Raw genomic sequence first — 26,152 nt, 5'->3', positions numbered from 1 at the left:
ACACAATGCTGTGGGGACATAAGGGGACACAACGGAGATGTATGAGGGGACAGTACAAGGCTGTGGGGACATGAGAGAACACAGTGCGGACTTGACAAGAGGGCGTAAGGCCATATAAAACAGGACGCGGGCACCCTCCGGGGCGGGTCGTCCCCAAGCCCCTCCCGGCGCCTCCGCGCCCGGCGCCATGTTACTGTCCCCGCGCGGCTGCCGTCGCGTTGCCATGGCGGCGGCCCGGCCGCCTCAGCGCTGAGGTGCGCGGGAAGGGCGCGGGGAAGGGGCCGGCCCTCATCCGGCCGCCATGGAGGACGAGCTGTACCTGGAGAACATCGACGAGTTCGTCACCGACCAGAACCGCGTGGTGAGTCCCGATACCTGCGGCTGGGGGGGCCCCTCCGTGCCCTGCCAGCCCCGTTTCAGCTCCCCCAGCCGAATATCGGCCGGTGGAGGGGGTGGTGGCGGAGTTTTTCCACAGGTCGCCGCTCCACAGGTTGCCATGAGTGCTGATTTCCACTCACAAGGGGCCAAAAATGCTTTTTTTTATCAGTTTTTTTCACCCCCTGTAATAGTTTAGTGTCTCTGAAGGGAATCAGTGATGGCATTATTCCCATCACGGGAAAAGCAGCTCTCCCCAGCCTCCTTATCCTCCGTAACCTGTTTTTTTTTCTCCACAAACAACCCCAAATCGCTGTGGTAACAGCAAAATTTTACCTCAAAAAATAAAACTCAAAGGAGTGCCTGGAACCAGGAAGGGATTGAGGCGGCCCTGCCCACCCTTTCAGCTACTGCCGGGTCAGCCTAAAAACGATTACCATTTATCACCTGTAGCATCCTGAAGCCTTGTTACTTCTAGGAAGGTTCAGAAACACAGTACCCAAGTGTGTCTGGTTTTATTTCAAAATAAAAACTTAGCCTGGAAACCCATCCAGTAAAGTTGCCACATCCTTGCGGCTGTCAAAGGATTTGTCGTAACACGAGCTGCCTCTGTCATTATAATTTATTTCCATAAAGTGGTAGACTAACAACAACTCAATTAACAGTTGTGCTTGAGGCAGGAGAGGCCCTAGCCTGAGGTTTGATGTAAAAAAGAAGGCAGAAAGGGAGGAGAAGGAGGTATAAGGATGTGCCCTGTTCAAATAGAGCAGCAAGTCATGGAGCTGCTGGCTCCTGGAGGGCTGTGGTGCAGCCAGAGATCCCTGGTCCCTTGTGACAGGGAAATTTGGGAAGTCCTCGGTGGTTTGGGGTGAGCAGCGAGTGCTTCTCACAGCCAGGTGTTGTGCTGTTCCAGTTCCTTCTCAGTTGTGAAGCTAAGCACTGAATGGCTTTGTCTGTGCAGTGGCAGTTCAAAAAGGTATTCACATAAACACACCTATTAAAATGTAGTCATAAAAACGCACCTTTTAGGGTCGGGAGATCATTCAGGTCTTGGGGGTTAAATCTATTCAGTGTAGCCCAGAAGGAGGGCGGGTGTCCACGTGCTCTCACTTCTAACAGGTTTTTGTGGTGGGTTTCCTGGGGAAGGGGGTCCTAAAGTGTTTGATTTACCGTTGGGAGGATGTGTGAGGTTTAACAGTCAAAAGAGTGAGGTTTTCTTAAAGTTTTTTTTTCTTCTTTTTTTTCTTTTCCAGGTGACATACAAATGGCTGAGCTATACTTTAAAAGTTCACGTCAACCAGGCTAAACAGTAGGTATTGGTATATCCTGCAAGCATTTGCTTTTGTGTCAGAGCCTTGCTATTACTGTTTCCCTGCCTGTGGTTAACATATGAAAATGATCTCTCTGGATGACGGGGAATCAGTTGTACCATCAAAATATCTTTTGCTTCTCCAAATTTTGCTTAAATTTGTAACTTTGGGTATATTTGGGGGAATAAAAATTACTGCAACCTTTTAAAATATTCCATAAAACAAAGGATGAGCTCTCAAGGATTCTGGGGTTGTTTTTACACAGCCAGGTAGGGCTAAGCAGAGTTAAGGATCTGAAGGTTGCATGAGCACATCAGGTCCCATAATATAAATCCTTTTTCTCCTTGTTCCCACCCAGAGCTGGGACCTAAAGGAACGTTTGTGGTGTAGCTTCAGCTGTTTTGTCCTAACTGCTTGAACATCAGCTTGGGCATCTAATGTGCTGAAAGATGGGTCTCTTTCCTCGGTGTGTGTTGGACAATTTAGGTGACGGGTGCTGCAGGGTGCTTCGCTGCTGGTGCAGACCTGGGTGGGATGGCTCCTGTGTCCTGGGATGGAAGGACACGGGCTCTGTGGGAAGGACGGGCAGGGGAAGCAAGGAGAGGACGTCCCCTGGATGTCAGCGAGCCTCACAATCCCAAGCCCTGAGCCTCGTTTGGGAGGCTTCAACTAGGAAGGTTTGATTTTCAGTCCAGGAGGCTCCAGGAATGCACTGCTGGAAGCTTCCTCCTCCAAGAGATAGAGGAGCCGATGCAACCAGGGCTGCAGTGACCACGACGTGGAGCCATTTAGGATCCTGAGGGCAGCAAGGAAGGAGCAGAGCAAGCTCTCTACCCTGGGCTTTAGGAGAGAAGACTCTGGCTTCCTCAGGGATCTGCTTGGTAGAATACCACAAGACAAAGCCCTGGAGGACAGAGGGACCAAGAAACCTGCTTAATATTCAAGGATCACCTCCTCCAAGCTCAGCTTTGATGCATCCCAACAAAGAGATAGTCAGGCAAAAATGCCAGGGGGCCTGCGTGGATGAGCAAAGAGCTCCTGGCCAAGCTCAGACAGGAAAAGGAGGCTCACAGAAGGTAGAAGTGAGAACAGAGAGACTGGAAAGAATACAGAAACGTTGTCCCAGTGGTCAGGGATCAGGTTCAGAGGAGTCTGCAAAGATGCTCAGGGGCTGGAGCTGCTCTCCTGCAGAGACAGGCTGAGGGAATTGGGGTTTAGATTAGACACAAGAAGGAAATTCTTGCCTCAGAGGGTGGTGAGGCACTGGAACAGGTTGCCCAGAGGAGCTGGGGGTGCCCCAGCCCTGGAGGTGTTTAAGGCCAAGCTGGAAGGGGCTTTGGGCACTCTGTAGCAGTGAGGATCTTCAGGTATCTCCATCAGATATTGTACCTGGGACACTCTTTGTACACCACTCGTATTGGTGGGAGCTGGAAGCTTGATTCTCAGCTCAATTTCCTCAGCACTGGTCACGCTCTTTCCTCTTGTTGCTGATCACCGTGTCCACGGTTATGTTTGGGATTGGATGTGTGCACCTGGCAGTGTCCTCAAGCACCAAAATTCCCAGCTCCTTTGTCAGGTGGTTCATAATGCTGGGTTGTAAAAGCATTTCTCAAGGGGAAACTTTGGAACAGGGATTTGAGATGATCTGCAACCATCTGTTAAAGTTTTGAGAGCTCAAATCCATTTCACCTTTGGTTAATGTTGCTGTTGGACTGTGGGATTCTTCAGGGTGGCAAGGGAGGAAGGCGACCCAATAAGGTTAATTTAATCCTGGTTAAAATAACCATGTTTATGTAAAAAGTTTCCATGTCAGATTAGCTCTGCTCTTTTTACATAAGCTTCACAGACAGGGTGGTGATGAATTCATTCCTTTCGAGGTGATTAACACTGGTTTGTTTTGTGCAGGATGCTGTATGATTACGTAGAGAGGAAACGAAAGGAGAACTCAGGAGCTCAGCTTCACGTCACCTACTTAGTAGCAGGAAACACCATCCAGAATGGACACGTTGTGAGTGTTTTATTTCTCGAAGGTGTCTCAGAGCTGCTTGTTCTTGCCTTGTTTTCTCACCTTTTGTAACCTTTGGGTCTGAAACTGAACTTAAGAATTTATCAATTTAAGTATCGATTTCTCAATAATTTATCAGCTTAATTTATCAAATTAAGACTTTATCAATCTTAAGAATCTTATCTCTCGACCCTGTTGTTATGACCAGACAACAGATTTTAGAAAATAGTCCGGAGGGTCCCTTGTGAGATCAGCTAATCCGTTTTCCAGGATCTCCTGTGGAGTAGAATTGTGCTAAGTCGTGTTTGGAGAGAGCTTGGAATTCAGTTAAAGTTGTCTTTTTAAATAAGGTAACTACTTATCATGGTGTACAAGAGAAAAAACGTTTTGTACTCAAAAATAATTTGGCTTGCTAAGCAGAGCAAATAAATACATTAACTCTTTGTAGTCAATGTATTCATTGTTTCTCATTCCTGCTTGTCAGATTTTCAAAAATGTCATTCATAATTTCAGGTAGGTACCCCAGGAGGGGTTTTTTTAAAGAAAATGAGCGAATTGGTTGCCTGCTCCCCTTTTCTCTCATAAGAGTTTAATAAGATGAACACTAAGTGCTTTCAATATTCCACCAGGTGTCTATTCATACCTTTAGGAACCCAAATATCTTTTAAAATGCAATCCACAGTCTTCATTTAGGATTAGTCCATCTCAGGGTGCCCTGGCTTTTGATAGCAGACTGGGGAGAGAAACAGCCACCATCCTTTTCAGTTTTTCTAAGTAATTGATTCACAGGCATAGGATACTCTCTTTACATCTCCAAATTTGCCTGAAAATGAAGGTAATTCTCCATTGGGTGAGCTCCATACAATGAAATTTATTTATTTTTTTAAAGCTGTACCAATGGTGTCCAACCTACAGCTTGAGTTTAACGTATTTTTCCCCTGGTTTCTTTTGGAAACAACGAGGTAGGGGCTCTTGGCTCACTAGAGTAGGTGAGAAGTTCATAAACACACAGTTTTTAAACACCTTAGGGCAAACTTAATAATAGCAATAAGTGAATTCTGACATAGGATATGCAGGATACAGTTTTTTTATTTTTATTTTTATTTTTTTGTACTCAGTCTTAGCAGTACTTTTAAAACAAGAAAAATTTACAAAGGTAAATGCATAGAGGCCACTTTTTCTTCCTCCCCACCTCATTTTTAAATACTTTGATTTTGAACCCTACACAGCCCCAGTGACTTCTAAGAAGGATGACCTGCAGCAGCAGTAGTTTTAGGGGCGGAGATGGAGCAATGCAAATTCAGTGCTCCCGAGACTGGGTGCCTGAGGGCTGCCCAGAGCTGGAAAATCTGGCAAATGCTTCCAGAAGATGTGCAGGCATTGGAGTAGCTGATGGGTAACGTCTGGCACAAGTCAATTATGGGGAGGAAACCGGTGAGAGTGCTTCAGATCCAACCCAGTGCCTGCTGGGCACCCTGCATTTCTTTCTGCTGTCAGTAGGGGTAGCCACAAGGCTGTGGATTCAACTCCAAGAGCTCTCTGTTGGGAGACAGGGCTAGAAATCTATCAGAAAGAATTCTCCTCGGGGCTTAAGCACTGCTATGTGCTTGCCACTTTATACAGCCTCAGTGGGGGGACCAAGACTGCTGATTTTTCTTTATTTTTTCAGGTTGCCTGCAGTTTCTTGTCTCTTGTTCTTCTGCTGGATAGCCTGGTATCAGTTAAACACACCATTGATGGATGGATTTTGTCGAGCCTGTCTGTTTTGGATGCTCTCTGTACTCACTGCAGCCTGTTGAATGTCAGAGAGCAGGTCCGGTCCTCGAAGACTGGAAAAAAGTACAGGCTGTAGAGCACATTTCTGGAAACATTCGTTTCTGGCTGTTAAATTAATTGCTTATCTTTTTCATTGCATCTTGCTTCTCTTTTGCCCTGTCTGTGCCAGATAATGCTATGTTAAATGTCGTAGCCTGTCTTAATATATGTGGCTACTGCATCAGCTTTCCAGCAGTTGGTCTCCAGCTGCGTTCTTTTGCTTTTCTCAGCTGTGCTGCGCAATTGTTTTGTTCTCCTTTCGTCCATATCTCATCTCCTGGTGTCAGGAACAGAGCACTGAGCGTTTCTTCTTATCTGTGAAGCAGTGCAGTGGGAAAGCAGGAAGATACAGCTGGGAAAACGAACTGCTGAGGGTGGTTTAAAGGCGTTGGCAGAGTTCTGTGAAGCTGCACCTACAGTCTGCAGGCTTTTTCATTCAATAGATAACCGAAAATATTAGATCTTTTCAAGATTTAAGGTTAAGATTAATAAAATTTATTTTTTTTTACAGTGCCACAAGGTTGCAGTAGTGAGAGAGGATAAGCTGGAAGGTAAGCAGATCGTGAAAATTATGCTTTTTTTTCTTTGAAAGAACAGCAAAGTGAGTAAAGCTCAGAACTTGCCATCTGCACATAAATGCTTAGTCAAGCTGTCGGCTTCAGGTGTGTACTTTTTGTACTAGCTTTTTCTCAGAATTTTGAGTGTCTGAGCCAACAGCTGGGTAACTTTACAGGCTTGTGATTTGGGTCTGATTTCTGGGTTGCACATTTGAGTCGACAGGGATTCTTTTCCAACTCCCTGCCACTTGACAGACGGCTCCTCCTTAAAGGCAGCAGTAAATGAGCAGGGCACAGCAATGTCTCACGGCATTTTAGACCAAATGGGAGCATTCAGGCTTCCAAGGACACTGAAAGAGATGATTCTTGTTATTGATTAAATGCAAGATCTCAATACTAATTTAATATCCCGTGAGAACATTCCCACTTTTGTCTGAGGTATTTGTTTTCACGGGAAAAAAATGTTCAAAAAAAATCAAAACAACAAGAAAACAGCAAAACTCACTTCTGCAACACTGCTTCCCAAACTGCTCCCCTTGTATTGTCAGTTGTTTTCCTGTCTGTTTCCACGTCTGGTCCTGCTAATGAGATCCGACCTGTAGCAACTGAAACACATCTGCAGGCTCCTCATCACTTTCAAGTAACATCTTTGGCGTTTCAGAACGTACCGTGGCATTTGTCGTGACCTTTACCATCGATATTAATGAACTAACTTTGAAAGACTCGTGATATTTTCCTTTTTGAAAGCTAACCTGAAGCGGATTTCTAGCTGAGTTGTCTTCATCAGGGCAGCAGACTGTCAAGCAGTGCAACTACTGCCTGTCATGCTCGTTGAATTATGTGCGCTGCGTAAAGTTCTGCTTTGCCGTGGAGGAAAGGGTTGTTCGTGGTTTTTGTGCTAGAAGACAGGCCAGGGGTATGACTGAGATTTGGAAGAGGCTGAGGACTGTGATGGGAGCAGGGCTGCGTAGTCTAGGAATGGCCCCAAGAAATGATTGCCGTGTGTGTTTTTGCAGTGCCTGGAAGCTCTGCCTCAACCCAGGGCTGTGTGGAAAGAGCGATACGAGCCGTGAACAAAGAGTTCCTAAAGAACAGCTCTTGCCTCAAGGGGACTGCAGCCTAAACAGCATAGAGGAGATAAAACATTGATTTCAGCAGCTTATGAAAGAAAACACTGCAACACTAGCTGTAACAGCAGGTGCTGCTTCAGTGGCACGGGGAGCAGTTGCAGCAGGGTTGAGGTATCGCCATCTATTTTCTTCCTCAGCCTTAGGTAGTCATATAGGATGTTCTGAATCCCAGACACTGGATGTTTTGAAGGTAAACACTAAGAGATTGGTCTTAATTCAGTTGTGTAAAAACCAGGTGTGTACAGCAGAAAACACATTTGACAGGCTCGTGGAGTCTGCGACCTTGAATTCTCAGTTAGTGATCATTAGAAGTACAATTAGATGATTTAATTTGCAGGTCCTTGCTGTCACGGGGACGGACTGTCAGTGTTCATCAGAGGCAGAGCCTAATACTGAAAGTTGCCCCTTGATTCTCTAAAAGCTGTGCTAACGGGACTTCTCTTCTTTTTCCCCTCGCAGCAATGAAGTCTAAACTGGCCACGATTGCAAGCGTGCACGTTTACAGCATCCAGAAAGCCTTGCTCAAAGACAGCGGGCCGCTCTACAACACCGACTATGACATTGTCAAAACAAACCTGCACGACTGCAGCAAGTGAGTTATGGCTCGGTTTTGCTTCTTACGCTCCGTGGTTGGAGATTGAGATGTTGTTACACAGTGCGCTTCAGCAGGAGTCAGCGGTTACCAGACATGCCTGAATTTTTAGAAAGCTAGAAGAAGTCATGCCAGACCCGTCCCTAGACAATAAATTGTATCGTTGTTTTATAAACTGAGCTATCTCCAGCTTACGGTCGGTTCGCTTGCTCTCTTACTCCAGCAGTGTTCCAGTACTTTTCTTGTCTGATGGCTAGAAACATTTTTCTTATCTCCAGGCCACGCTGAATCATGATCGTTTTTATCCAGTTCCCTGTCATGCAGGAAGAGTAAATCGAAACAGACGTACAAAGACACGAGCGATGCGTTCAGGAAAGCACTAACCTGAGCTTGCCTTCTGTTCTGTGAGCCTGTGTCTTCATCCACTGCTCTCTTCCACCTCTAAAAGATGACTTTCAGAAACCCGCTCTCCGTATTTCAGATAAGAGCCTGGAGTGTAAACAGACCAAGCAGCACAAGGGTGGAAATAGAGAAAGATTGTCTTAGAATTCAGAGGGACTTCGGTCTCCAGAGAGCATTGATTTGCTCTCTGAGTGGTGCCTGGCTGCTGGGGCTTTTCATTTATGTGTGTTTCCCCCCTGACGGCTTCGTCTTGATGCAATCAGTACGTACGGTGCCGTGACCAATCTGCTTTAGAAGCGGGATGCCTGAATGCTGTGTCACGGGAAGAGTATAGAATAGAGGGCTAGAAACATAGCTGCCTTACAAGAGGGTGGTTGGGAAAATAATGTTCTCGAAGCCGTATTTCAAATACGAATGTCAATACCGCAGTAAGAGCTAGGAAACCCAGCTTCAGGGAAGATGTGTGCTATGTCTTTGGCCGTAGTCTCCTTGCTGTTTGTGCTAAGGCACCCCTGCGTGGTGATACTCGTGCCTCAGAGGAGCCTGCCTTTCGGATTTGTACACCCAGAAGGTTTAGACAATTCTGAAATCGCTTTCTGAAGCCTACCTTTAATTCTCTGGCTGGATTTGGAGCGGTGTTTCCCAAGCAAACTGAGAAAAAGGCAGCTTCTTCACTTGTGGCCTGGCTGAACTACATCCAAACCGACCACGTTCCCTCTCCCTGGGACTTGTCAGCGACGTGAATCGCCTCTTACAGCCGGGACAAGATCCCCGCAGTACCTGCGCGAGACAGAGGTCTGCCTATGTGCATGTTTACAGCAAACAGAGCCTCCTGGCTTCTTCCGTTTCCTTCTCAGTCCATATATCTCCGAAGCTCTGGGGCAAGGATCTTAATTCTCTTCTGCATCTGTATGGGACCTCTTATGCTGTGAAGACGGAGGAGGTGGCGAGCTGTACTGGGATAAACAACGGGCTTTGATGCATGTCACCAACGTCAGCTTTCCAAGCGGAAGCAGCTCCTTGCTTGCAGAGCCCAGTCCAAACATTGCTTGTTTTTCCAGCGATTATTCAGTGAATTTTGGATCGAGCCCGCAGGTTGTAGCCGCGCAGCAGCAGTAGGGCAAGGTAAATTCCCAGAGGCCTGGGATGTGGAAGGTTTGCGTGTGCTAACTGCACCATCATTACAGACAGTGACAAAAAATGAATTAATTGTAATTTGGGGAGTTGGTGGTGTTGCTCATGAGTGTCTGTGGAGTAGGAGCGAGGGCCGTTTAGCATGCTGTGTTGACCGTGTTGAGAACAGACTGCAAGTAGAAAGGAAAGCAGGAATATTCCCCTTCAATGCCTCCTCTCCTTCCATTAAAGGTTTGGATGTTGAGGGATTGCTGCTGCAGAGGTGTTGTTTGCTGATCCATTTCGGTTTCTGACCCGCGCACAAGCAGGCTGCATGTTGAGCTGCTAATGCCCAGGCACGGCGATTAATTGGCAGAAAACTGATTTATTTCTTACGCAAATAAAAATTACGCTATGCAATTCACTGGCTTGGAAGGCGTGAGTCTGTGCTCTTTTGTGGCATTTCTGTAGGAAATCTGGAAAGCCTCGCCTGTGATTTGCACAGTGGGGAGCAGAATTCGGTTATTTTTGGGTACAGCTATTCCTGACTCTCCGCGAATTGTCTTGTAGCTGTGAGCACATCGTTTCATTCTTGTATCTCAGTATTCCCCAACAATCACGTTTCAGACTGCTGCAAGCTGAGATGCGTCTCTGCCTACCAGTGACTCCATGAAAATGCCTTTATATAGTTAAGTCACTGAATGTCGTGGATGTCTTCTGAGCCCTGTGAGTAGTTTACTCGCAGTTGTAATTTACTTACCTGGCTGGTGAGGTTGCAGCTGCTTGCTGCAGCAAGAGTGGACCCTGTCAAAGCATCTGAAAGTTGTGAACGTTTTAGATCTTCAGACAGCAACACTATTCACGCTGTAAGCTTTGGAGAGTGTAACCAGTTTAGGAATAAAATGCAGTTCTCTCCATCCCCACCCTGGGTGTGGAGATGGGCTCCCCCCCTCCACGAAATCCCAACAGCTTGTTTTGCATTTGAATGCTCTGGCTCTTGCTGACAGGTTCAGCTGATCTTTTCAGTCGAGGTCTCCATCGCTTTCCCTCAGTGCCAGCCTTTCTTTCTCGTCCCCATGCACAAATTAAATTGCTCTTTTTTTTTTTTCCCCCCATAACAGGAGAAGGCAGAACCAGCGAAGTACGGCGCTGCTGGGGAGGAAGCCGAGGTGAAAACTAAGAAGTTAAAAGGCTAATTAAATTTCTCACTCCGTCGCACAGGTTTAGTGCCATTCACTGCGCTGCCGCCGTCCCCAGGACGCCCGCCGAGGTTTCTCAAGCACAGACGTCGGCGCAGGCGGGTGCCCAGCCACCGAGTGACACGGGTGCTGCCAGCGTGCCCACGGTCAACGGCCACGGTCCCTCGGCCACCAAGCAGAGCTCACAGCAGCCCAAGGGCATCATGGGGCTGTTCGCAGCCAAAGCCGCTTCCAAAGCCCAGGACACGAGTAAAGAAACCAAAGCAGAGCCTAAGGAGGCCCCAGGTGTAAGTTACCTCAGACCCTTCAGGTTAACAGCCTCGGGCTTTGTGCTTATTCAACCTCACTAACCTTAACCAGCCGCAGCGTGGCTTCATCCAGCGCCTCTAGTGCTAAATTTGCTGTCCCCTGGGAGCGCTCAGGCAGCGCTCTTGTAAGTATTTAACCGTATAGTGCAGTCGTGCCTCCTGTCATCAGAGGGGAGAGCGTTGTGCCACGCTCTTGACCTCGCCGCAGAAGTGTAGCTGCCGTGCCTTTGACACTTTGACGTTCCTCCTTGAGCCAGATCTCCAGCTAGTATAAACCAGCATAGCTGCATTATTGAGACAATTGTTCCATTGTCTTCAGTGATGCCAATATATACAGCAGTGGAGGATCTCGCGCTCTCTATTGTGCTTAAAAGGATTTGTTTTGAGCAATAAGTGAAATGTGAGAAGCCCAGGTCTTAAAAGTATCAAGGTGTTTAAACTTGGTCTGCGAGGGAGGTTTCAGAGCCTGACCTGTGCGAGACTAAAATGTTTATCTTCCCAGCTGCTGTTTTTTCCAGCACAGGGCTGTGTTTTAATTTTAATCAGTACGAGTGTTTTTAGAGCAGATTGGCCAGTAAATGGGTATTAAAGTGGTAATGTTCTCTGTATACGGTTTAGCCTTTTTTTTTAATATAACAATTGAGTACATTTTGGTTCGTTTTTCTGATTTTTATAGTGAATTGAGAACTGCCGAAACGTGCTTGTCTGAATGCTTTGGAAAGTTTAGTGTCTGGTTGCCTTTTTTGCATGAAAATAAATGGGATTAAGAGGCCAAGCTTTCAGGCTTTCTTTTTTGTGTGTGATTTTTCATTTTGGTGGTGGCTCTAGTCATGGAATCGAGCAGTGATTTTTTTATTTTATTTTATTTTTTTTTGCAAACTGCTCAGCAGAACAGCGTATGTGCCAGAGTAGCTGGATAAAGTCTTCATGGTTTGGCCAACCTGTGTTCTTTCCCCTGTCGGTTACTGTGAATTGAGGCACTGATATTTTGTAAAAAGAACAGTTCTTTACTGGGAACTGACCCAAATCCCAACCACTTATTTCAGTAACGCTGTCAGCCATCACATGGGAATGTGACCTAGGTTAGATTTGAAGGCCTAGCTTAAGGGGTGGTAACTAACTTGCTCTCAGACTTTCAATCCACGTATTATCTAGCATTTTCAAGTTCTCCCAAACAGATGTTGAAATCCAAGACACCGACTAGTCAGCTAATTATACGTATTTATTTTGTTTGTCCAGAAGCAGTGCTGCGCGTTTCGAGGGCTCTGTTTCATGAATAATTCCTGTGGTTACACCTCTGTTTGCTTCCAGGTGTCTGCAGTAAGCAGCAAACCACCGGCAAAGGGCAACATAATGAACAACTTCTTTGGAAAAGCTGCCATGAGTAAGTGCTTTATAACCTGCATCAGTTTTCAGAAACCATTGTGGTCAGGGACCAGTCCTCTGTAGCTTAAAAAAAACAAAAGTCCTGAGGGACATAGAAAATCAATTTTTTTCCACTAAGTAACAATTAAAAATAATCAGTGCTATCAGGTGTCTTGCTATGCAGCTGTGATGGGGAGGCATGAACAGAGATCAGGGAGTAGAACTTTCCTCTTCATTCCCCCCGAACTTCAAGACATGAGGCTTGCTGGATTTCCTTTACATCCCTTCTTTTCTTAAGATCATTCATTTGAACTCAGAGGGGTTAATTTTTTTCTATTTTTTATTTTTTTTGTATGCAGCTCTTAAGGCAAAAATTAGAGGAAAGTAGAAAAGTTGTAAGTGGAATTTTTCAGACAACAAGCTTGCTGGGTGGAGATCAATTAAAATGACGTGTTTGTGCAGACTAACCCAGGAAGGATTTTTAGTGCAGAAGAAATCTGATTTAAAGTGAGTACTTTTGGCTGGAAGATTAGCTATTGGTAAAGCGTGTGCCAAAACCTGTTAGGCAGAGCATGTTAATGGTGCTTGCTTTTCATCACAAACCACTGAGGAGTCTATAGTTAGGTTTAGAGTTAATTACTGCAAAGTGAAGAGCTAATGAGCAGCGTAGAAAAGTGAGGGGTGGGCTTCCCCTTTGAGGAGGGGTTGGAATAGATGGCCTCTGGACGCCACTTCCAGATGAAATGGTCCAAGTCTAAGGAAAAGATGCAGAATCTTTTGAATACACATTGGAAATTATTTGAAGATGCTGTTACAAAAAGCACTAGAGAATTCAAAGAGTTACTGGGTGAGAGCAAACGGCAAAATTCACCCTCTATGAACCAACTGTTCAAGTCTGCGGGATACAGTTGTCAGAGAACACACAGGGAGCAGCTCTGCTGGACATCTTCAAGCTCCTGCTTTGTTGAAACCACACTCGCTGAGGATGCTTTCAGCGTAGGACTCAAGTCTAAGGGCAGGCATTACAATTAGCTCCGTTAAATTCTTAAGATCTGAGAGGAGCCCTAGACCAAAGTTCATATTCTAAAAACCCAGGAAGTGGAAACTGCCTGCTAAAGATAACACAGTGGCAATAAAAGAAAGTTTTGGATGAGTTTCTGTGACTTCCCATGGGTCTCAGTCCTCTGCTCAGTCCTCTCAGGGAGCTGAAACTTGCTTGGTGACTGCAGGGAGGGAGCAAATTGAGCAGAACTGGAAATGATTACACGTATAGAAAATACAGGGTGATTCCAGGAGGAAGATTTATTCCCTGCACGTTGATCTGTCTCTCCTGGCTTCAAAGATCTCACCGCTGCCAGAAAGTCCTGAGTTTAACAGTAATTGGGTCCTTCAGCTCTGCGCTATTGATCATAAATACGATAGCTGTCATTCAACTTCTTCCTTCTGAGCTGTTTTCCCTCGCTCGGTGAAGCAGCCAGCCTGTTTGCCAGGCGGGGTCAGAAAGGTGTTGGCAAGAAGTCTCGTAGCCCTCTCAGCAGTCTCGTAGCCCTCTCAGCAGTCCTGTAGCCCTCTCAGCAGTCTCGTAGCCCTCTCAGCAGCCTCTGTTCCTGCTGACAGTGTAGTTGGTCTCGCTGATCAATGCTTCACCCAGGCATCTCATGCTTGGGATGATCCAGATTTCTAAATCGTCTCTGCCTGTGCTAACAGCACCGCCCATCAGGTTGATAAATCTATTATTTGATGACCACTCCCCCCTGATCTCTCTCTTCTGGTACTCGATTGAGGCTTTGCAGCGGAGTTGTCCTTGTGTGTGGTGCTGTGTAGGCAAAAGGGGCTGGTTCTTGGTTGGAGTTAGGGAAGAGACAAGCTGCTACGTTACTAAAAATACTGATTGTGGGCTCTAACCTTATGGAGGCCGCACGCAGCTCTCGTTCCTGTTCATCAGTCTCAATTCTGCTGTTTCTGGACTTTTCAATGCTTGATTAAAACTGATTTGGAAGGCAATAAAGGTGGATGTGGTGGTATGCCAAGGGGGATGTGTATAAGGTGGGCTCGTGATCCTGGTGTGGTGCCTTAGATCCTGGAGACCAGGCAAGCTTCTGCCATCGCCTCCGAGCCTTCTCTGCAGAATTTATGAGCTGCTGCAGCACACCTGGCTCGCGGTGTGTTCGGGCTGTGCCATCAGGAACAACGGAAGCAAACCAGTAAATCAGCTGGAAATGTAAATGTGCCCTTCTTTCATATGTAACATAGCTTGGTCAGTGCAGATCCCTTAATGCTTTTACACATCATCTGTAGCGTTGTTGGTGCTCTTGGTGCATTGTTCTGCTTAACCAACCCCTTTTTAAGTTGTCATTCGTACCGAATGTTCAGTGTTCTTTTTTTTTACTGGTTTATTCACAGATAAACTCAAAGTCAACTCCGTGCCCGAGCAGCCAAAGGAAGAAAAAGAAGTAGTCAAGACTTCAGTTCCTGTAGCGCAACCAGAGTCATCCCCTAACGCTGTTGTAGAGAAACCTGGGAGGAAAACAGAGCCTGCTAAAACTCAACAAAAGGACAAGAAAAGGTGGGTCAGACAGTTCAGGGTCCCTGTAAGCTCTTAACCTGTGTGTTGATGGCCTGCACGAAGCTGGCTAGTCATATGATGCTGGCTTACGTGCTGTTTTCAGCTACTAAATTGCACTAAATGCGCCTAAAATTATCTTTCTTAGAATTCTTTCTCAATATTTCTTTTCCATGGAGTGCTGTAGGTGCCTCAGGGCCATTTGTGCCATCCCAAACGGGGAGGGACGCAGTCCAGGTACTCCTCAGCGGGACGGGGGTGGCGTTTCATGAGACAACCTCGTGCTGTGAGCAGGCTTAGCGTGGACCCCGCAGGCAATCTGTGGGGGCTGGCAGGAGCACCTGTGCTGCAGGGAAGGGTAGCATATTCCCAAGCTTGTATGTACACAGCTCCCAGCACACAAAGTTCTGCTTGTTGATTTCCATAGCTAATGTGCTGCTGCTTTCAATGCCGCCGGTTTACTTTGGGCTGCGACTCCGAGGGAATTTTCAGTTCAGCCCTTTGTGTTTAATCCAACCCAAACTGACAGAGACAAAAAATCATTACAGCCTGATGGCTCTCTGGTGGCCTGGGAGTAATTAATTGGTGGTCTCGATCCGTTTTTAACCGGAGAGGTAAGCGCACCGCCCAGCCCACCATCGCAGCTGGTGCTTATTGATAGTCTTACCCAAAAAGCTGTACCAGCTCCGTGAGGATACGTGGGCCTTTAGCCTCCAGGCTTGTTAGTCTGACGCGTCTCGCCAACAGTCAAAAGAAAGAAGCTATTTTATTTTTCCAGTAGTCTTTAAAAATGGCTCCAGGATTCTGAGACACTACCTCATAGGCAGTCAGTGGCGAGCAGTCTGTCAAAAGAGCTTCTGAACGATGCTGTTGGGGACATTGGTGTTTGGGAGCCTGAGCTAGAGAGACAAGATCAGGAATGTGCTCTTGCCAGCTTGCTGTGGCCAAGCTAGGTGAGGTGCCGGGCAAAAACTGAACTGCAGAGGGGCTAAAGAAGTCCTCCTTGTTTTGGAGAACTGGATAGGGGTAAGGTTGAGAGGCTTGAAAATGCTCTTGCACTTATATCTGATTGTATGGGTAAGCATACTTCAGCTTATGTGATGCTCATATGTTTCTGAGAGGGACAGAGGTGTTTGATTTCCTTGCTAGCAGTAATTCTATCAGGAACACACTTGTATAAATGCGTGCAACGTTTTCACACGCACACACAGGAGGGATGGCACGTTTTCATTCCCTTTTTCTTCTCCTCATTTCTTTGTGGCAGTAAAATGAAGAGGTTGGACAAGTCGGATAACGAGGAGGAAAGAGAACCCGAAAACCAGAAGAAAAAGAGGAAGCGAATCAAACAACTTGAGTCTGACAGCAGCGATGAGGAAGGTAAAAGGCGTGTAAACAACCAGACACGTAGGTCGGGCCTGATTTTGATAACATTGCTCTCCGAGGCTGTTGGTCAGGGGCCGAGGGAAGAGTTCAGAGCACTAAGGACCGTGCAAATGGCTGTAGCTCGAGTTTTCTGCTTTCCTTGTGCTGCGTGCACTTCAGCATACCATTGAGATGCCTCAGTCATTCAGTCTTTGTCTTAGCTTAGCTCAGATCTGGCCGTCTCCTCACCGAGTGTGCTGCCAGTCACCCTGACGTGTGTGCAAAGGAGGTTCTCGAATCTCCTGTGAAAGATATCACGCCTTTCGGAGTTGTGGGGCTGGTCGTAACCAGTTGATTTAGTGAGTAAACACTTACAAAGTGACCCTCCCCGTTCTCGGGGTCATTTTTAGTATCTTTATTCGGTCTGTTTATAGAAATGGTTTGGAAGATGACAGCATTGGAAGCAAGACTTCCAAAAAAAAAAAAAAAAAAAAAAAGAGAGAATAGAGAAACTGGAGGCAAACAGTTGAGCCATATCCGATGCGACTCCGCGTCTCCTCGGTGGCTGTTGGCTATGATAGGAGCAGGGTGCCCAGAACGTCGCAAAATTTGGGCTTATAATGAGGAACAGCAGAGCCAGATTCCAAAGAATTTGGATAATTGAGGTGACAAATGCCGTTCAACGTAGATAACTGGAAAACAAGTTGGGAGCCGAGCTAGGGAATACGTGCTAAATGGAGCAGTCATCCAACGAGCTGATCGGGAGAAGAATTTGGAGATCATTATGGACAAGTAATTGAAACCACCAGGATAGTGTAGAGCTTCAGCAAAAAAGGTGAAACAGCTCAGAGGTTGCACTAGGGAAAGGATGAGATTCCAGCAGGAGAACTGAAGCTGTTTGCTTGCTCAGTGTGGCTAACCCATGAGAAATAACCACGAGGTGAAGAGAATCTGTAATAAAAGTTAGGGATGCGAATCGTGTTGGGCGTCGTAGCAGCCTCTATGCCACCTTAGGCCTATTTTCATGGTTTCTCTCTCGCCCGGCATAATTTCAAGTGATCTGTGTCATCAGGCATCCGTCACTTCTACTCGAACTATTCCACAGAATGATAAATCTCTCAGGAAGCCGTTCTTCACCATCGGTCTTAATTTCATCACATTCCTGTGTGCGGCTCCCTGTTTAGCCGTAAAAACGACGTATGCCCACGCTCTCTGGTATTTAGTTCTTTTAAATGTTTGTCAGCTATTATCTGGTCTTTCCATTTACTCATCACCCAGCCGACTGACGAGCTGCGTTGTTTTGCTGTGAAGAGGGAAGATGGAAATCAGCCCGCTTCAGCCACTTGAAGCGCTGCTCCGTGCCGGGCTGGAATCTCTCAGCTCATCAGTTCTCTGCTAGCGAGCAGGCAGCAACGAATCCTTTGTTCCAGGCACGTGGTAGGGACGAGCAGGGGAGGCCGTTATTTGAAGGATGAAAGCTTGTTGGTTTGGCTTTCTTTTTGCTGCCAGAAGTTGCTGGTTTTGAATATCAGAGCTCTTCAGTCTCTTATTGATTACCTGTGTTACGTTAGCATATGCTGACTAGTTAATGCCTCGTGTTTTCATTTATTTCATGCTGTGAGACTCTGTGCACACACCAAATGCTCTTAGTCATTCTCCTTCGGTTCATTTATGCTCTCAAGCTTGAGTTACCTGGTTTTGCAATCAGAAACCAGGGATCTGGTCAGGTTGGGGGCCTGGTTACCTTATTAACCTCGCTCTGTAGCTTCAGTCATCAAAAACGGTGCAGGAATGTGACTTCCCTACCCGCTCCCCCGTGGGGAGAGTAGGTTTATGTTTTGCCCATTTTTAACCTACTGGAGACGTACACAGAAAATTTGGCTTTCCATTTGGAGGATTTTCTTGTCACTGCTCTTGCTCCTCCTGCGTCATAGCCCTCTTTGTTCTTTCCATTATGTCAAGAAATGGCTTTGTGCTACACGTTAGAATTGTAAATTTATGCAAATCATAGCCTGTGTATGCAAATTTGTGTATTACACGGATTAGCTTTGTGCTGCTCCCTCTTTCAAAAGGGAAAGATGAGAAATGAGAGAGTTTCCATCGTTCTTTTTAAGCTAATGACTCTCTAAACCACCCTGATTAGGTCTGCGTTCAGTGCTTTGGTTGCTTGCCCTCCTAAATCCATCTGGACGAAAGAAGATAGGCTGGGATTCTTTGAAATGCTCAGACTGGAGCCAAATCGATAATGTGGGCAATATTACATCCTCTAATCAAGTATAAAGACGTAAGCTGGGTAGAACAACTTTTAAAAAACGTACAGCAGCTGGACTTTGAGAGTTTCTACCCTTGGAAGGATTGGAAAGAGGTTTCTCCAGAGAGCAGGGGCAGTTTTAATCAGGAGCATTTGGAAACCGCTGCCAGGCAGGGCTTGGTTCATCCAGCACCCACAGAATTCACCCACAGACAATCGAGGGGTGAGTTTTAATCGTGCAAGATGGGAATCCAAACTGTCCAGGACAGTTACCAGAGGCAAAGAGCCGAGCTGCTGCTTCCATTGATACATCGAGCCTGCCGACCTCCTCCGGTCACAGGGACGCTTTGTGGGTTTGAATCCGGGTCTGTACAACCCGTGCACAGCTCTCAGGGCAAGTCGTTTGAGCTGTTCTATCTTAGCCTGCAATTAATGCACCGAAATTAGCCCCAAATAAGCTCTTCTTACCCGAGTGTCAGCACGTTGTACCGAGGTGAAAATGCAGAGAGGCCACAAGGCACAATCATCTCCATTTAAATGATTTTTTTTTTTTTCATTAAAAAGTTATATTGGTTTGAGGGTGCCTTAGTCACTGCAGGTTGTTTTACTCCCAGTGCCAGAATAAACTACACAAGTGTGTCCACAGAGGACAGGAGGTTTTGGCAGCCCCAGCTATACCAACACAAGCAGACTTTCGTAGTGTTGACAAGTGTTTTACAGCCACTTTGGAGGGTGATTTCAGTGGCAGGGTGACCTACAAACTCTATCAGTTTCGGAGAGCCGCGGCAGAAGCACTAAAGCTTCTCACAGTTTTTCCAGGCAGGGTCAGAGCAAACCAAACAAAGCCAGGATTTACATCTTTGGTACATCCAATTGCCCAACTTGTATCCATTTCACGCAGCTGTTGCTGTTGAGTAAACTGTGGGCAGCAGCTCGGGGTTGACTCAGGAGTTATCACATGTCAGAGGGCTGTGCTGGCTAGGGGAGGATAATAAAGCAACAGAGATGCAGCTCCATGGCGGCCTGAAACAACGCTGCCGTGGGAAGGAGGTGCCTTCTGCCTGCCAAAGCTGGGGCAACTCATTCTAAAGAGGCTAAAAAAAAATAAAAAAAAACAAATTTCTCCCGAGCAAGAAGAGCCGAGTTGACCCACGGAAGGTCCCTTAGCAGGCTCTGCTATCGAGCAGAGCTGGCAGGATTTTTCCCAGCCTGGTTTTCAGCCCTCTTTAAAATAATTTGTGATCAGCTTGGGTAAGTCCACGAAGCAGGTTCGGTGCTGCGCAGCCTCGGGGCGCTTCAGCCTGCAGTTGCTGTGAGACTGGGATAAATATTGAGCGTTTTGAGCTCCCCGCAGCTCCTCGCAGGCTGCCCCAGCAGTTCGCACCTTCGAGCAGCCCCGTTGTTTAGTTTTTATCTTCGCCGAGCTGCCAGAGCCAGCCCTCTGGAGCAAGGTGAAATACCGAGTCATGTTATCCCGCTCTGTTTGCATTTCTCTGCCTCGCTTACTGAAGTAGTTAGGAGGCTGAGCCCTCGTTTGAAGAATGTAATTTATTATTTGGCGTTGGCAGCCAACCACTGTTTCGCTTGAGCCCTTCTTAACCTACGAAGGTCAGTTGGCCGCACGCCTGGCACAGTCATAACTCTTCACACTGACCTAATCGGCTGGGACAGCTACAGATCCAGAATTCGTGTTACGACGACAGCATGAATGCAGGGCCACGGCCAGCAGAGCGGGAGGAGAAGCCAAGCAGGCACTCTGTCCTCCCGGCCAGCAGCAGCGTTGTTATTGTTAAGCAATAGGTCAGCTGAGGAGTTTCTTCCCCCACGTTCCCAGCTCTCCCCCACGGCTGAGGGCCTGCGTGGCCGTGTTTTGCTCTTGGGCTCAGAAAGGATTTGTTAAAATCACTGAAATTAGTCGTGGAGCCTGCTGCGGGGTGCAAGGTGCTGCTCCTTCCCCCTCCTCGCCCTGCACTGAGTTTGTTTCGCTGTCACAGCTCCGTCCTCCTGCCAGCCCCACGGAGGAGTGACCCCAGCTTTCCTACACCCTGCTAGACTCACCGAGGCCCTGCTGACACTGCCTGAGAGCTTCCAGAGCTGGGCCTCGAACACTGTGGTCAGTTTTTGGTGTTGGATTCCAGGGTTTTGGTCACTGCATCAATCTGCAGCATGAGACGGAACGGAGATGATGACTGGACTTCTTTTTTGGGGGTGGTTTGGTTGTGGTTTTTCGTTTCTGTTGGTGTTTTTTTTCCTCAAATCAGGGGCTGGGTGTCCCTGAAAATCTTTTAGGGTGGGTAGTGTTGCACTTAATTATCGGACCGAGGTAGTTTCAAGCTAATAGCATCGATCGTTTGGGTTTTGTAGCCTTGATTGTGAAGCAGTGACTCTGCTCTCCCAGTGGCAGAGAGGTAGAGAAACTAAGGGATTTGGGAATATGCAGTCTTAACCCTCACTCTTCTAATCTCTAAACAAGTAATGATCCCTCTCTTTAACGAATGACTGACATACATGGTTAAACCATTCAAATTTCTGTGCTTTTTTTTTCACGTTTTGCTTAGTGGAGCTGATGGTGGCTTCCCAAAAACGCCCTTCTCCCGTCCTATCCCACCCCCTCCAGCATCCTTGCTGTAGGAACCACAGCACGTAGCACCTCTGTGCCGGGTGAGCTGCCAGGCTGGAGGCTTGGAACTCGGTGTCCTGACCTGAACTAAACAAATCTAAGTTACAAGTTGTAAACCTCGAGCTAAATACAGGTTGCAGGCAACTACTCAGGGTTAAATAGATCTGAGGCAACGGTAGCCACAGGGGGATCTTAGAGCAGTGTGCTATCAAGATGTTCCTCTGTCCTTCTTAGTCAATGTCCCGCTGTCTCCCACACCTGAGGAAGAGAGAGCTCCATCTCCACCACCTCCAGCACCTGCTCTGAAGACTGAGTTGGAGCCTGCATCCAGTGAGGTAAGAGCGTTTTATCCAGCTTGAAAGAGCGTCAAGTTCAAAATTTTGTTTATTTTCTAGAACAGAACTTTATTGAAGGTTTGGTTTTTCTGCTGACATAGCTCGGTTTTCTTCTCTCTTACCCTGCTAATGGTTCTGTGAATTGCTGCTCACATTTGGACCCCCTTCCTTCTAAATCTTGGCCTCAGGAGTCGAGGCAGGGCCAGAAATGAAACCAGAGAGCCTCGGCGTTCAACCTTGTATCGCAGAGAAGCTGCTGCGTAAGGCCGGTGGGCTGTGGTTGGCAAGAAGTCAACCTCTGAGCTTAAAATGTACACGTAGAGTTACTGGAAGTGCAGCTGTTCATCACAGCACGTGTCCTGATACCTTGCACACCTTGTTATTTCCTCATTATTCAGAGGAATGATGAAACAAGCCCAGTGCCACCTCCTCACACAAGTAAACGCATTTCAAAAACGTCACATGCCTCAGGAGAGGAATGTGCCCCCAGGGCTGGCAGACAGGGAAGGTTGCAATCTGATTTAAGTTGTTCTGCCTCCCTAAAATTTGTCCTGGTAGGATGGGGGGGATTGTGGCATTAATAAAACTTAGACTGCAATATCCAGAGAAGGGACAGAATTTACAAATCGTGCTCAGCTTGGTTAGAGAAACCCTTGGGGTTGATGCTTTTATGACCCGAGTCTGTGCACGGGAATTTAACTCTTGATTTCTCACGGTACTGCAATGTCCTTCAGGTTTCAGCTGGAGGGAAGAAGAGGAAACGGAAGCGGGTGCTGAAATCCAAAATGTTTGTTGATGAAGAAGAAGGCTGCATGGGTAAGACTGTCCCACACACATCAGTGGGGCTAATTTTTATTGCAGTTGTGTTGAAGGTTTTTGCAGGTCAGCCTCTCCCAGGCCGAGGAAGAGGTTCACAATATCACTTTATTTTGCTTCTACCTCATGCTCCCAGCCTCAATAATTCACCATTTTGGTGAAGGCCTGGTAGGGGTTTATGAAACTGTGCTTGAATCCTAATTCTTTTTGATTATTCACAGATTTTTCTTCCAGTTCTTCTCCTTTCCCTCCTGCCAGCGTGAGCACCTCCTTCATTTGCTCTTCTTTCCAAAGATAAAAGCTTTTCAAAATGATGCAGAGAGAAGTCTAAATTTTGGGATAAATTCTATCTGGGATAAGTTTGTTGTTTTTTTTTTTTTTTTCCCCACTTGTCTTTTGAGGATAAATACAGGGCTTGTGCAACACAGCTTGATAATGTTAGTATAAATTTCAAGTATCCCAGATAAACAAGGAACAAGCTGGGGTTTAAATCCTAGAAGAGGGTTTCTGTTTGTGATAAGGATGGTTCTGCTCTCTGAAGGGGAAGAGAGTTCTTAAAAGAGTACCAAGAGCCAGAGGCTTCAAATTCCAGCCTGACTGGACGCTGCTTCCTCATGTGACATGTAACACCACCGTGCTCCTTTCCTCCTCTCTATCCTCACACTGCACAAGAGCTGTAGGAGATCAGAATGTGTTTGGTGTTGTTTTTTTTAAAGGTTTTAAAAATTTAAGAGGGTGAAATACGTTTCTTTGCAGTGCTGTTGTCAGCTAAACTGTATGAGATGCTTCACATTCTGCAGCCTTCGTGATCCGAGTAAATGTCGAGGGAGTTCAGCCAGTTCTGGAAGCTCTCTTGCCATGGTGCAGGTTTCTTGTGCACAAATGTGGAGAGATGCAGGCCTGCTTGGTCCAGATCTGGAGCTGCATGAGCCAGCCTGTTTGCACCTGTCTGTATAGTTGTATCTTAAGTTTCCTCTTAGTTTTATGCATCTCCTTTAAAGAAACAAAGCAACCAAAACCGAAACAAAGCACTCAGCAACCTCTTCTCCCAGCCCCAGAGGTTTAGCAGTCCCTTGCGAAGGCCAGACCTTTGGTTTTACACTTCATATCCACTCCCATTTTTTGAAAAGGGAAACCCAAGCCCCTGTTGTGCCTCAGGGAGACACCCCTGGGAAGGTGAGAGGGATGCAGCTGGGATGCTGAGGGACTGGGCAGGGAGAAGATTCTGCCTCCTGGACTGAAAACTCACCACTTCCCAGTCTGTTGGGCAGAAATTGCTGTCTGGTTATTGTCCAGCTTCTCCCCTCCTCTACACGCCCTTTCCAGGCACAAACCTAATCATCTGAAGGCTAGATAACTTGCAAATCTCCCAGGCTAATATAAATTGTTGTTCTTCTTGGAAATACATTTTTTTTTTCCTCTCCATGATGCCCTTTTTATTTTAAACAAGGGCTGCAGAGCTGTTAAATCCTGACATTAGGGTTAGGCTGCACCTCGTATTTCTCCATGACTTGAAGTGATCATTTTCACAAGAGCTGCAACAGTAAGAAATTGGTGTCAAAAAGCCAAACTAATTCAGGGATTAGCCCTGAGGGAAATTGAGCAATTAAAGTATCCGTGGAGTTTAACATGAGGCAGGTCACCATGCATCAGCAGGGATACAAGCGAGTGCATCTTCTTAGTCTGCTGTGGAGGGGAATTAGTGAGGTTTAAGCTAAAGCATTTCTACCTTGCACCTTCTAAAGCCTGAAGTCCACACAGACTTCAATCCTGGAGTATGTCTACGGCGTTGCAGGCAAATTTGTTTTACATTTGCATGCCTGTGGCTGCCACAAATACAGAATTTTTAAGTTCAGTCGCAATCTCAGTAAAGAAAGTTAATCTAAGATAGATTGTGTTGTAATTGGAGGGGATTAAGCACGCGCTTCGTGTTACCAACAGTTGCCACCAGGGTGACAATGCCATAACTTTTTAAAGCTCAACAACTGGCCGGCAGTCTGTTAAGAACTGCTCCCTGAAAAGCCAGTTGCCTCTGGAGGGAAGTTTTAGCTTGGATTTATAGTCCCCATTTGAGCACCCACTACCAGCGAGGAGCAGGATTTCATACCAGTCCTCTTTCCCGTCCGATGACGTCGAAAACCCTGCGTGATTTGATGCATTAATGCAACTGAGAGCTAATTTCCCAGAAGAAGAGGCGTTAAGACGTGTGTATAAACGAGGACAGTTGCTAAAGAAGAATGGTTTACTAGAAGAATACCAGAGCAGTGCTGGGAAGGCTGATACAACGTTTACTAGTATCTAATAATGGCTTTCGTCAGTGGAGCCGACTCCAGTTTCAGCTCAGCGAGTGCTGGTTTCTGTCTCTTAGCTTTCCCTCGTGGGATGCTGACAGTAATGAGCCAGCAGTCCCATTCATTAACACCCCTTGATGTTGGTGATGAGTTTGGTTTTATTTCTAAGGGATTTCTTCTGTTGCCTGTCTGCGGAGAAAGGAGCTGCCACCTGAGTGTCGTGCTCCTTTTCTCACCTCAGAGATGGCTTCATTTTTCCCCAACCACCTGCACACAGTGCTGGAGAGGGAGGAGAAGATCTCCTCTGGGTTGCCTTGCCCTAAAGTCTGGACAATTAAAGTCGGGACAATCTGTCTGATTGCTTGGGCTCCTGCTGAAATCAGACCAAGTCAGAATTTTTGATCGTCCCATCCTCTGATGCCAAACTAAAGATTTTGATTTCATTCAGATTCATCACTTCTGGGTAGCTGCTTGTCAACCTGTGGCAAGACGAATTGATGGTAGGGACCTGCTTTAGCTGTGTTTTTTCAGCACAGTCAGCCCTCGTTTCTAGAAGAGGGCAACATTTTAATATATTTGGAACAGGAATTGTCCTCTTGAGTGCTTCCCAATGTGGAGCCTTGGGCTGCTGCTGTGTAAGGTGTACGTACAGCCCATGAATGAACATCTGTGGGGACACAAGACATTTTTAAAGAGCAGGCTGACGTTAATGCTCCCAGGTCGTTAGCCTCTCTTACATTTAAGAAAGAAGGGATGCAGCCTGACAGAAAACCAGCCCACTCATCTGGATCTAGCGCGTAACCTCAAGCATTGGGCTTGGCCCCCGTACCTGGCATGTACTCCTCGAACCCAGAACTCTTGTTCCTAGAAATACAGAGGGAGAACTGCAGGGAGGAGGTCGCTGCTCTTCAATTCACAGGCTTAACCATCTCCATTTGTTTTTCTTCTCTTTTAATCAGTGACGGAGAAGGTTTACGAGAGCGAGTCCTGTACCGACAGCGAGGATGACTTCGCCAAGACCAAGCCACCAGCTGCACCCAAACAACCTGCACCGCCTGTCAAGAAAGAACCAAAGGAAGAAAAGAAGAACCCGAAGAAAGGGGCAGCCACCGCCGGCAGAGCCAACAAGCAGGTCTCCATCATGGGATTTTTTCAGAAGAAATGAACTCGTTCTTTTCCCTGGTCCCTTTGGCAGCTTGGGAGCTGTGCTCGTTTTGAGTGGCTTACTGAAAGCTGCTGCACTGGAGGAGGACAACATGCAATCTTGTGTTAAGTAAGATATCTTGCTTACTGTGTAAGTAAGCCCTCTGGACTAGATTTTGTACTGGAAAAAAAAAAAAAAGTTTTATCTGTTACTGCAATAACTCAGCCCTCTTTACTAAGCTGTATGAAAATCACCACCTAGATGGAAAATCTAGAATGAACTCTTGAAGGACTCTTCAGCTACTTCCATGACATTTTATTTTTTAATAGGGCTTTTTACCAGCTCAGTGCTGAAGGCCTGTTCCACGAGTGGTAGGTTGACTGAACGAGGAGTCAAGCTCTGGAATCATTTTTTTTTTTTTCCCCCTGTTTTTACATTCCCAGCTCTCCAGATCGATCTAAATCTTCGTGTTGGTTAGAGGCTGCAATGTAGCAGGTCTTCAGGCGCACACATACGAATATTGAACATCTGCTTCAGCTTGAACTGAATGAAATGAATTTAATTTTCCCCCTAAGACCGGTAAAATAGTTCTTGCTCTG

The 26,152-nt window shown here is 46.5% G+C and overlaps 1 protein-coding gene across 1 annotated transcript; it reads left to right on the top strand.

Annotated features, from left to right (window-relative positions):
* The first annotated feature begins 218 nt into the window (after positions 1 to 218).
* Positions 219 to 25,736, top strand: POLD3 (DNA polymerase delta 3, accessory subunit). Its single transcript, XM_032207786.1, has 12 exons — positions 219 to 361; positions 1,629 to 1,684; positions 3,591 to 3,693; positions 6,017 to 6,056; positions 7,652 to 7,784; positions 10,521 to 10,785; positions 12,118 to 12,190; positions 14,575 to 14,737; positions 15,999 to 16,111; positions 21,202 to 21,302; positions 22,037 to 22,118; positions 25,369 to 25,736. Exons 1-12 carry the CDS (start codon positions 302 to 304, stop codon positions 25,572 to 25,574), a joined length of 1,395 nt encoding a protein of 464 aa, XP_032063677.1. The 5' UTR covers positions 219 to 301; the 3' UTR covers positions 25,575 to 25,736.
* The last annotated feature ends 416 nt before the right edge of the window (positions 25,737 to 26,152 follow it).

The sequence above is a fragment of the Aythya fuligula genome, chromosome 1 (genome assembly GCF_009819795.1).
Source record: "Aythya fuligula isolate bAytFul2 chromosome 1, bAytFul2.pri, whole genome shotgun sequence".
In the NCBI taxonomy this organism is placed as follows: Eukaryota; Metazoa; Chordata; class Aves; order Anseriformes; family Anatidae; genus Aythya; species Aythya fuligula.
Note: the sequence above shows the minus strand (reverse complement) of the source record. Positions and strands in the feature narration are given on the sequence as shown.